The sequence below is a fragment of the Eptatretus burgeri genome, chromosome 7 (assembly GCF_056783735.1).
Source record: "Eptatretus burgeri isolate ZD-2024b chromosome 7, Ebu_testis_v1, whole genome shotgun sequence".
Taxonomy (NCBI): domain Eukaryota; kingdom Metazoa; phylum Chordata; class Myxini; order Myxiniformes; family Myxinidae; genus Eptatretus; species Eptatretus burgeri.
The window spans coordinates 77079572-77092089 of NC_140967.1; the positions used below are offsets into that span (position 1 = coordinate 77079572).

Consider the following 12518-nt stretch of genomic DNA (forward strand, 5'->3'; position numbering starts at 1 on the left):
TAAACCAAATTTTCGGTTCCATATTGAATTTATAACCAATTGGGGTTGAGCATGCGCTGAATGAAAATATTGTATTTGTTTTTATTCCATCATTATAAGCACCATCAATCAAATCACAGTGAATTAATACTGAATTTATTCCTGAGGATATTTGAATGACATTATCACTGTAAAACATCCCATTAGTTTCAATCTTTTTTGAGGAGAAACCCAATAACTCTCAAAATGAATTATCAATTGTGAAATCAACCTTGTAGTTATTTTTAAGTTTAATCGTTGATTTTGAAGTATGTTTTTGAATGTCTATAACAATATTTTTTGGTTCATCACCCTGTTCTTTCATAAAACGAGCAATTTCGGAAGATATTTGAGAAATCTCATATGCTCCGGGTGAGACTGTTATCGTTTTGTATCCACTTTCCGGATTATAACTAAGCTTGTCATTTTTCTCGGTTATATTAAATAAGGTATTATAAGTTTCCATGGACAATAAAGATGCCTCATATTCTTTTGTTGTGTCAAGTTGTAGTGGGTATGGGAATGAAGATGTGTGGTCGCTTGTTGTGAAATTGAAACTAAGGATTGTGCTTCTCATCTTATTTAATACGAGATAAAATGTCTTTATATTGATATTTATTTATTATTTTCATGTGGTCTAATCAACTGTTATCATCTATTATCATCAACTGGTCTAAAATGGCTGATGCTTCATTAAAACAATTGTTATTTCCAGCCTTCTTACTGCCAAACAACAATAATAGTCTATTAAGTAATTGTGATGGGTCATTTGGAAGAAAACTAACACCTGAACCAAGGATACTTAAAGCCTGAATAATGTGTTTCTCCTTCTCATTCTTCCTACTTTTACCAGAAAGAATAACCCTATAATCAACAGAGTTCAGCAGATCAATATCTACTTTATCATCATTATTTTTCATATCCAATGGTTTATCAATATACTTTGATTGATCCCTCACAGTTGAACCTTGTCTTCCATCTTTTGTGAGAAGAAACATTAATCTCGGAGTGAGTTGGACAGGAGGTTGAGCAGAATTCAAGAACCTTAATTCATCATTCAATATCAATACCTTTTCTTGAACAAGATGAAATATTGCTGGTTGTTCTGTTGGAATCTGTCCTGCTTTGGTTTTTGAATCCGCTGAATATTCATTGTTTTGAACAGCATTCACAATATAATCAGGGGGTCGATTCATCTCTTCCAGTTGTTGAAATAGTCCTTCATCATCATATTCTAATTCTCCTATATGCTCTAATTCTTCCTCCGTCATTTGACTGAAATCTTTTAACATTTGGAGCTTTCTTGGAGTATATTTTATTGTGGGAACTGTGGAAACATCTATAATTTTTTCTTGGGAAGTTTTTAAAAGTGGTTCAAAAAATTTCTCTTGTTTTCTTCCAAATGCTTCTTCACCCGTTAGTTTTTGTCTGCGTTTCTTCTTTATGTCTTCCTGTTGTTTTACAACTTTTGAAACCAACTCTTGATGTTCCCTAAATCTTCTTGCTCATTCTTTCGCATCCATTTATTTATTGAAAAATATCATTTAATATCTCATCTTGTTTCACAACAATATATTTATATTTTTCAGTCGTGTGTTTCATGTTATCCCCAAATTCCTTTTTACTCCATAATGTAAAACAATTGTCTTTTTAAAAATTGTTTATATCTGTTGAATTTAACTTGAATAAAATAAAAGTATTAGCATTGTTTCTGATGGAACGACGAGGAAGTTGAAAGTATGATTGACTAAGATAAATACAATTACAAGAAGAATGTCTCCCTCTTGTGTAGTCGCTGTCCATTACCGTTTGGTTTCTCTCATTAACACAATCATCAAAGATAACGAGGTTCTTTTTTGATTTGTCCAAATCTTGGGGAGATGGTATATCATCCGTATTATCACTAAGAATACAAGTTAACGGTTTTGATTTCTTTTTACATCTCTGTGTATCACAAAATAGTTGTATTATATCTTCAATGTTATAATCATTTCGGTTTTTTTGAAGTTTAAATAAACCGATTATATCTTCTTTTTGAAGACCAACATTAAAACCTTGTGAGAGTAGTTGATACTCTGGTTGAAAACTTGACTTTGTGAAAATTATTAAATTATCATAATCTAAAAAGTTGGGAGTAAGGAGCATCTTCAAAAGTAAGCAGGTTTTTCCACATCCGCTTGAACCAACTATGAGACATCTTAATGAATTTGGAAGATTTTTATGATTGTTAAATTTTATCTTATTTTCCCAAATGGGTAAAAAAATCATTCATTTATATATTTGGAAAACAGGTTATTTAATTTATTGTTGGCTTTTTTAGAAACTCCATATTTTATCCTTTGTTCAGCTTTAATTTCAAGATAATCCATTATTTTATTTATGCAATATCTTGTGTTGATATTTCCCTGAAAATCACATCCATGAATAATATATAACAACAATCCTTTGAACATTTCTCGAATACGTTGTTTCTTCTCTTGTAAGGAAAGGTGTGTTATCACCCTCATACTTTACATTCATTTCTGTTATCAATATTGTAAAGTAATTCATTTTTGGTGTAAATCTAAAATAATTATTTTCCTTTTAAAATTTTTTATTATCATTAATTAGAAGAAAATCACAAAATATACATTGTTTATAGGCGTTTGACTGTGTTTAATCCCCGTCTTTCACACGCAGGACAATTCTCAAATTTGTCATATGGAGAATCAGGGAAGTCTATCATATTTATAAAGTAAAACTTTACTTAAACTGAAATTCATCTTCGATATCATCTTCGATACTTTCAGAATCATCTATACTTTCATAACTATCATTTGAACACAAACTCTCGGTATCATAACTAATGTTTGAATGCAAACTCTCGGTATCATAATCACTCATAATCTTCAAATCTTCAGTTGAATGTTGACTCAAATTTAATTAGTAGAAAAAAACATTACCATCGATATCTATATACTTTTTGTCATTAACAGATTGAACTGCTACATTTTTTTTTATTAAAGGTAATTTTAAAATGATCCTTAACTACTATTGAACGAAATGTCATTTTACCTGATATATTAACATCCCTTATTTCATCAGGATTTACATCTTTAGGGTTGTTGAAAAAAATACAAATTTCTCGTTGCAGATTACAGATGGTCTTATCTTTTCTTTCTCAAGCTTCATCCATAAGGTTTTTATTTTTTGATACTTTTTCTTGTTTAATTGCTTTTTCTCATTTTGAATATATTACCAGAAGGAGAGGACAAACTTTTGTTTGAGATACTTTAATTGAGGTTCTTCCAGGTATACTAAAAGCCCTTCCACAGAAGGAAATTGAAGAACTCATATTACTTACCATAATTGTTTTTATCCAATAGTTGTTATATTTATCTTTGTTCAATTTTACATCCTTGACATATTTCTCAGTATCTTTTACAAATGACGAGATTGATTGAAACTTGTCTTTTGTGTCTTGAAACATTGTATTTATAAGTGAAAAGTTGGAGAATAAAGTTGGTTTAAGCACAGATTCACCTGTGAAATAAACTAAATTTTCATCAAGAAGATTTTAGTTTTAGCAAAGTTTTATTTTGTAAATATGGTGAATACAACGTACTGCGATGTTTGTAATCACGAATATGAACATTATAGAAAACACCTCCGAACCAACAAACACACATTTAATCTATTTCATCAAATATCTCCTCTTGAGTTGGAAAGAAAACATTGTGATATCTGTTCAAAGGATGTTTTGAAGAGTAGTTATAACAATCACCTTCAATCACAAAAACACAAGAAAAATGAGTTTAAAGTAAAGGGAGACTATTATATTGAAAACACTGATGGGGCATTTAAAGGGCATATAAAAATAAGGATTTTTCAATTTGGAGAACCCGGTCCATCATCAATAGCTGAATCAATTGAAAGAGTGAAAGCTGATGTTGAAAAAGTTATTAAAAAGACATTAAAATAAATGAAAACTTTAAAGTTTTATATGGGAGTGAAATGAATATGAAAAGACAAGATGAAGAACAAACTCCTTATATGAGAACAGATCTTCATTTTATAACATCATTTCAAGATTTTTTGAATCGTGCGGTTTATGAAGAACTATCAAGACAAGAGGAGGATGTTGATAATACAGTGGTAGGAAGTGGATTTAATATTTAGAAAAAAATCATCTTTTTAGATATACACATTCTAAAATCAAACCCTCTTAAAGCTTCTTCTTATATTGAATTACCAAAAGAAATAAAACTAAAGAAGGCAGTTGTTAATATTAAGAACAATGATAATAAATGTTTTCTCTGGTCTGTTCTTGCTCACTTACATCCACCAAAATGTAATTCAGAAAGAGTAAAACAATATATGAAATATGAGAATACCTTGGACATTAAAGATTTTAAATTCCCAATGCCACTAACAGATATTCCTAAATTTGAGAAAAAGAATAATCTTTCTATTAATGTATATGGATTAACGGATACAAACAAAGTTCACATTTTAAAAATTTCAAACAACTATAAAAATGAAGAAACACACATTGATCTTTTATATTTTAGTGTTGGAAAGAATTCACATTACACATACATCAATAATTTATCAAGATTAATCTCTTCTCAGGTATTCAGAACAGCAAATAAAATATATCCTTGAAGCAATGTCTTAATTCATTTCATACAAAAGAATGATTAGAACAACATTCAAAATATTGTAGTAATCACAAATCAGCTGTAATTACAATGCCTAAACCTGGTGAAAAGATTTCTTTTGAAGATTATAATAAATCTATCATGCACCCATTTGTGATATACGGTGATTTTGAATGTATCCTAAAAAAGATAAATCCTGCTTCTCCTAATCCAAAAGAATCACAAAAAAAAAAATATCAAAAACATATTCCTTGTGGTTTATATTATTATATCAAATCATCTGTTGGAGAAAAGTATTATAAACTTGAACATTATAGTGGAAAAAAAGCTTCACAAGAGTTTGCAAAACGATGAGAAAAGGATTGTATAAGAAGAACTAAATTAATGAAAGAAACAAATGAACCGATGGAATTCACCAAAGAAGAAAAATTAGAATTTAGAAAGAACAATATCTGTCATATTTGTGAGGAGGAAATTGAGGAGTCTAAAGTTGGGGATCATTGTCATCTTACTGGTAAATATAGAGGTCCCGCTCATTCCTGTTGTAATCTTAATTATAAATTTCCTTATTTTATTCCAGTCTTTCTTCACAACAGCGCCAACTATGATACACATCTATTTATGCTGTAAATGAACTTTCAAAAACACCTGGGAATATTTCTGCCATAACAAACACAAGTCAAAAGTATATTTCATTTCCAAAAATGATATTCACAACACCTTTAACTCGTATTAGGTTTCTAGATTCTTACAAGTTTATGGGAACACCACGAGCCAACCTCGCATCAAATCTAAGCTCCACGGGCTCTTTTCCAAATCTTAATTCATTCTTTCCAAAAGAGGAAATTCTAACTAAAGAGGAAATTCAGATTAAAGAGAGAATTCAAAGTAAAGAGGAAATTCTAATTAATGAAGAAATTCTTACTGAAGATGAAATTCTAATTATAAAGAAAATTCGAACAATGAATGAAATTCTAACTAAAGAGGAAATTATGATTATAGATGAAATTCTGATTAAAGAGGGAATTCTAACTTGAGAGGAAATTCAAACAAGGAATGAAATTCAAAGTAAAGAGAAAATTCTTACAAGTAAGGTTAATTTATCCTTATGATTATATGGATTCATTTATGAGATTTAAAGAAACACAACTTCCTTCAAAAGAAAGTTTCTATAATAACCTTTATGAAGAAGAGATAAGTGATAAGGAATATAAACATGCACAAGAAATTTGGAAAATATTTAAGAAAAAGAACCTTGGAGAATATCATGATTTGTATCTAAAAACAGATGTTTTATTGTTAGCTGATGTGTTTGAAGCTTTTAGATCACTCTGTCATTATAAAAGTTGTTATGCATTAGATCCTGCCCACTATTTCACAGCTCCTGGTTTAGCTTGGTGTGCAATGTTGAAAATGACAAAACAAGATATAGATTTAATCAGTGATGTAGATATGCTTTTGATGATTGAGAAGTCTAAGAGAGGTGGAATATCACAAGTATGTTCAAAAAGATATGCTAAAGCAAATAATAAATATCTTCCAAATTATGAGAGTGAAAAAGATAGTAATTATTTGATGTATTTTGATGCTAATAATTTGTATGGATGGGCAATGTCTCAATCTCTGCCTTATGGTAAATTAGAGTTGGTGGAAGAAAAGGATTATGAAAAGGCTCTGATGAATATTGTTATTTCTTCTCAAGAAGAATTGAATGAGGAAGAAGAAGGTTATTATTTTGAAGTTGATTTGAGGTACCCGAGTGATCTTCATCATAAGCATAAAGACCTTCCTTTTGCATGTGAGAAAGAAACCCCAAAGAAAGAATGGTTAAGTGATTATCATAAAAGTTTTAATATTAAAGGTAAATCAACAGAAAAGTTATTAACAACATTCTATGATAAAGAGGGATATGTTTTGCATCAAAGGAACTTGAGACAATATTTATCTGCTGGGTTGAGAGTGGCTAAAATTCATAGAGTTTTAAAATTTAAACAAAGTCCTTGGATGGAAAAGTATATTAAATTCAATACAGATATGAGAGCAAATGCAAAAGTAAAATTTGAAAGGGACTTTTATAAATTAATGAATAATGCTGTATTCGGAAAGACTATGGAAAATGTTAGAAACAGACAAAACATTAGATTCGCAACATCTTGGAAAGAAGCTTCTAGATTGATAAATAAACCAAGTTTTGAGAGAGAAGAGGTTTTTTCAGAGAACTTTTCTGCGATTCATATGAAAAAGGAAAGTATTGGCATGGATAAACCAATTTATATTGGAACAGCAGTTCTTGTTTTATCAAAGATATTGATGTATGATTATTTGTACAATGACTTAAAGAAAGAATATGGTGAAAATGTTTCATTGTTGCATATGGACACTGATAGTTTTATCCTAGATATAAAAACTGATGATGTTTATAAGGATATGAAGAAAAATATTGGAGTATATGATACAAGTAATTTTAGTAAGAAGAGTGAGTTATTTTCAAAAAAGAATGAAAAGGTTATTGGTAAGTTTAAGGATGAGTTTGGTGGAAAAGTAATGAGTGAGTTTATTGGATTGAGAGCAAAGGCATATGCTTATAAGTATGGTGATCAGATTGATAAAAGGTTACAATAAGAAGTTATAAACATAAGATATAAAGTGAAGAAGTAAATAAAAAGGCATTAGAAGCCTTTGATGACAAGAGATTTATTTTAGATAATGGAATAGATTGTGTTCCATATGGATATTGTATGATAGTGAATATTTAATCATAGAGTATATAGAATAGATTGTGTTCAATTTGGATATTGTATGATAGAGTGAATAGAATAGATTGTGTTCCATATGGACACAAGTTTTAACGATGGGAAGATGGGTTAGGGTTTTTAAGGGCTACTGCCGCGTTTTTCACAATATATAAATGGTCGAACCAAGTATTAGTCAAACTAAAGAGTGGAGAAAATCTCAGTCTTGGTATATAAATGGAAAACATAATGAATGTGAAAAATATCAAATAAGTCTTATTGAAAAAATATCTAAAACAAAGGTAAATAAAACAAATATGCGAATCAATTTAAAAACCAATAAGTTAGAGGATGTAAAGAAAATAATAAATATCTTTGAATGGACTGAAAAATTTGATGGTTATCAATTGAACAATGGAAAAATAATTTACTACAATCTATATATATTTACTACAATCTCAAAATGATATGCAACTCAGGAGGTGGTCAGATGAGATCAATGAGAGAAGTTTATCATTTCATCATGACACAAAAGGGGTATCTTGAAAAATATAAAGATTCAAATGTTTTATTTTTAAATATTTTAGATGGGGATTATTGTGCAAAGAAAATTAAACTATTGAAGGAATTTGAGAATGAACAAATCTTTATAGGTTCAATGAGTGAGCTAAACAATATGCATTGGTTATTTGAAAAAAAGTGTCCCTCGGCTTACATGTTTCAGATATTTCTTTTGAATCACCTTTAACAAATCACATTACTACTTGGCTACTTGAACAAATCTTTATCTTATTGCATTGGTTATTTGAATTGAGTGCCCCAAGGCTAAAAGGGGAGACAAATAAATATACCTTGGGCTAAAAAGGGGGTTTATTTTTTAGGGAAAAAAATATGAATCGCTGAAAATCCCCCATTCACTTACATGGGGAAAAGTGAGCCAGAATCAGTATACTCACCATACTTATGTCGTTTCTTTCATTGATCCAACATAGCATGTCCATAATCACTAGACTGGAAGTTTTGCCCCACTGATTGGCTTCGCTGATTAGCCAACGCCGCACTCACGGTTCCGCTCGGCTGTAATAAGTACTTGTGTGCGCGTTGATGGCATGGACCCTAGCTCAGGTAGTTGTACCAACGAGTAGGTAATGCAGCTGTGGACGTGAGGACCCTGTTCGGTGTAATTGCTTTTGCTGGCATCTGCGGTTGCTTAACAACCCGTCGGGCCACGGAGTTATTCGTGGTCCAGGGGCCTCAAGGTCATTCGTGGCAGCGGGTCCAAGTATGCACCTGGTGAGCCTGGCGCATGTGCCAATACTGAAAGAATATTATATTATCATGTGCAAGTGATATCCACTTACCACAAAAAATATGCAGGAAATAGTTTGTGGATTTTGTACAGTAAATAACAATAAATTATTAGAGTAATCAACACCAGTTACATTCATGCGAACTACAAGAAACTACAATAAAGGTTCCAAATTTGTTGTGAACATGTGAACATTGGCAAATTGTCCAATTCAGCATCCAAAAAAGACAGTTTGGTGATCACTGCCAAGGAGAAAAAAAGAAAATGTGTCTTGACGAAGAAAATAAGTTTCAGGTATGCTAAACATTACCTCGATGTGTTTCGACTTATGAGTAACTTACAAGGAACTTATGTCGACGTGTGTTAACGATTGCATATCGTGCCTACAACTTATTCCCAGCGTAGCGGAACGTGTGAGCCATACGGCGAGTACATCGTAAAATTTTCAGCATGCTTGAAATTTCATGACAAATGAGACGTACCTCGAAATATGACAGCATACTTCATCGTTTTTCAGCGTGCTCTTAACGTATACATAATTTACCCATAACGTATTCGACGTGTGCCAGCGTTTTAGACACATTTTTCATAGGTCGGCATATGCTGGCTAAATCATCAAGGTGTGACTGCGTGGTTCACACTTTCAATTTTCAGGCGGTTATGATTTAAATCGGCGTGCGGCAGGTTTTTAACAGGCTATGCCACGAGTTCATCGGCAATAGGTGCAGCGCGCTATGTCTAAGTTAAACTATCGTTGGGCAGAGGTTGTGAACGCCGACAACAGGCTAAGCATTCGTTGGTATAAGTTATCTATAAGACAACGAAACGTTCTGTGCCCATTACTCATATGTTATGCATACGACCAAAACTTTAAAAAAAAACATCAAAATTTCAGCGTACGCCAACGTTTTACATACATTTTTATACGTTGCCATTGCTGGCTAAATCGTCAAGGTGTGACAGCGCCTTTATAAGGGGTTTCTGCACCTGCGTGCAAAGCATTCGAGGGAGGACTCCATTTTTGAAAGTATCATATTGTTTGCTCAGCAGGACATCTTTCCGGATTGGAGGCAGAATTATGAGTGCTTCTTCTTCTTAGTATGCAGTATCTGGCTGTGGGTAACGTTATTTGGTGGAGGTGCAGCTGTGCCACTGATGCAGTGCCCCCTTTCGGTTAGAGCAGGAATTTAGAATTTGGCCATGATGCCAGGAATAGCTCGCCTCCTCTTTACGAATGACACCTTGTGATCTTCAAAGTCCACCAACTAAAGATAAGGTCCTTCCGAGGTACAGGTATGGCACACACACATTGATGTCTCACCCTGTCTGCGAAACACCAGGGTGACCGTTTGTAGCCGGGTTTGGATTTGAACCCAGGCTCGACCACCCAGAGGCGAGTGTGCATACCTCTCAGCCATCCTGCCTGCCGCTGTTGAGTGGCAAATACTACTCATGTTACAACAGTGTTAAAATAGCATGAAACCGCTTGCTTAACCTGTCGTCCAACCTTTTGAGACATTTTACCTCTCCAAGGTACCTCATAGCTTTTGGCAGAATGGACACTTCTCTGGGTCGAAGGTGGCATCCTTTGACCAGGTCGCAAACTTGTTTGACTTTTAACTCACAAGTTGCTCAAGGCAGCCATTGTCAAAGTAAATGGCTTTGGTGCACTCAATTTCTGCGGAAAGTTTGAACGGTGCACAAATGGTCAAGGCTCTGTTTACATGGTTGTTAATGAGAATCCATCCCCAGATTTCTTGAGTAGCATGTCCAGAAAAGGAAGCACACTCAAATGGTCTATCTCAAAGGTGAACTTGAGCACGGGATGGAGCATCCTTGCAGGCAGCAGCAGAATCAAATATCACAAACATATCGGATATGCACATGGGGTATGAGGTTCGTTGATAAATCATGGAAGGCACGCCTCTCATCGAATCCGACAAAGATATGACAGTCAGGATCGAATCATTACCCCATAACTGATTGTGCGTACAGGTTATTACCCCGTGCATGCAAAGCGAAACGTGGGGTTAAGCAATTGGTTCAAGTCCAGCCGTCTGTCTCTGTCTGTCGACAAACGTCGCTTTATGAACAACTTATTTAAATTGAATGTTATATTTTGAACACGAATCGGAAAACAAATCTGCCGTTCAACAATAATTACCCATGTCTGTTTGTTTGTGTGCAGGATATCTCAAAATGTTGTGGACGGATTTGGACGAAACTTGGTGGACAGGTTGGGTGTGTGACAAGGAAGAATTGATTCGATTTTGGTGAAGATCCGAATCTAGATCCGGATACGACAATTTCTTTATTTTTATAATTGATTCTTCACCATTGAGAGATAGTGCCAAAAACGACATATAGCATGATATCTCAAAAAAGTTGTGGATGGGTTATGACAAAACGTGGTGGATGAGTTTGTTAAATGCCAAGAAGCCAATTAGATTTTGGTGCAGGTCAGTTGTTCCAGATCTGCCCCATCAGTGGGATACAAAACGTAAACTGCTCAGCCTGCCGGAGCTCTGCCTGTATGTGTGTGCTCTGTATGTGCTCTGCCAAGTGCTGTTCTCGTTCACCTCCACCATCGAAGATGGACGGAGGTTACTGTTTTCACCCCTGTCTGTTTATTTGTTTGTTTGTGAACAGTATTACAGAAAAACTCCTGGACGGATTTCGACGAAACTTGGTGGGGGGATTAGGTATGGTCCAAGGATCATGCCATTAGATTTTTGGACTTAGTCCAAATTCCAATATGGCCACTATGGCGGCCGTTTTGAAAAAATATTTGAATTTTTTTTTGCATTTCTACATGTTAAGTGATTTCCAACGAAAACAAAAAAATTTGTTCGAGAAAAAAAAACAAAATTTTGCAACTTTTTTTCAAAAAAATTTCGATTTTATTTGAAAAAAATTTGAATTTTTTTTTTGCATTTCTACATGTTTTAAGTGATTTCCAATCCCCCCCCAAAAAAATTTGTTAGAGAAAAAAAAAAAAAATTTTGCACCTTTTTTTTTCAAAAAAATTTCGATTTTTTTTTTTTGGCATTTCTACATGCGCATCGATCTCGTTTAGTTTATTCAATCGTGGTTCAGTAGAGTCTGATCCGTTTTGACCTACAATGAATAGGATATCAGGTTCACTTAAGTGACCCAGCAGTATTGGCGGCGGAGGTTTTGCACTCTACCCCCCTCGAGTTTGTGCTCCCCCTCTGGTTTGTCTCTGAATTCGTCCTGATCACCTATGTACAGAGGGGAGTGAGATGATATTTTTACACTGTCTGCTCAAGCATGCTAAGAGCTGTGCGGACATATTCTCTCGTACCTTTAAACTTACTGGAAAAAAGGTAGCTCATTTAAGACATCTTGTGTGTGGGATTTATCTCAAGATACTTTACATAATAACCAGTTAAAACCAATCTATCTCTGTCTCTCTCCTTTTTGGTTTCTTTTCAAGCATGTATTCTGCATGATTCACAAAATAATTTATTATCACATCTATTGATTTCAGAATTTTACTTTTTGAATGACATTTTTACTCTTTTTATCTTCTTCTTCTTTCGGCTGCTCCCGTTAGGGGTCGCCACAGCGGATCATCCATATGATCCGCATAGTGATTTGGCACATGTTTTACGCCGGATGCCCTTCCTGACGCAACCCTGGTCGCCTCTTACGACACAGGGATATGATACACCTATTTTAACTGGGGTATACACCGGCCCAGTATACTGGTACTCATTTCGTCGACCTCGGGAGGATGACAGGCTGAGTCAACCCCCTGGTGTATTAATTCGGTGGCCCAACGGGGCTTGAACTCAG

The 12518-nt window shown here is 33.8% G+C and overlaps 1 protein-coding gene across 1 annotated transcript in view; it reads right to left on the bottom strand.

Annotated features, from left to right (window-relative positions):
• Nucleotides 1-10117, bottom strand: part of LOC147023589 (synaptosomal-associated protein 25-like) — a 97688-nt gene extending 87571 nt beyond the window's left edge. The window contains exon 1 of the mRNA XM_085890346.1: nucleotides 10107-10117. Within this exon, the coding sequence (XP_085746472.1) occupies nucleotides 10107-10117 (11 nt within the window). The remainder of the gene's footprint in view (nucleotides 1-10106) is intronic.
• Between the last annotated feature and the right edge of the window lie 2401 nt (nucleotides 10118-12518).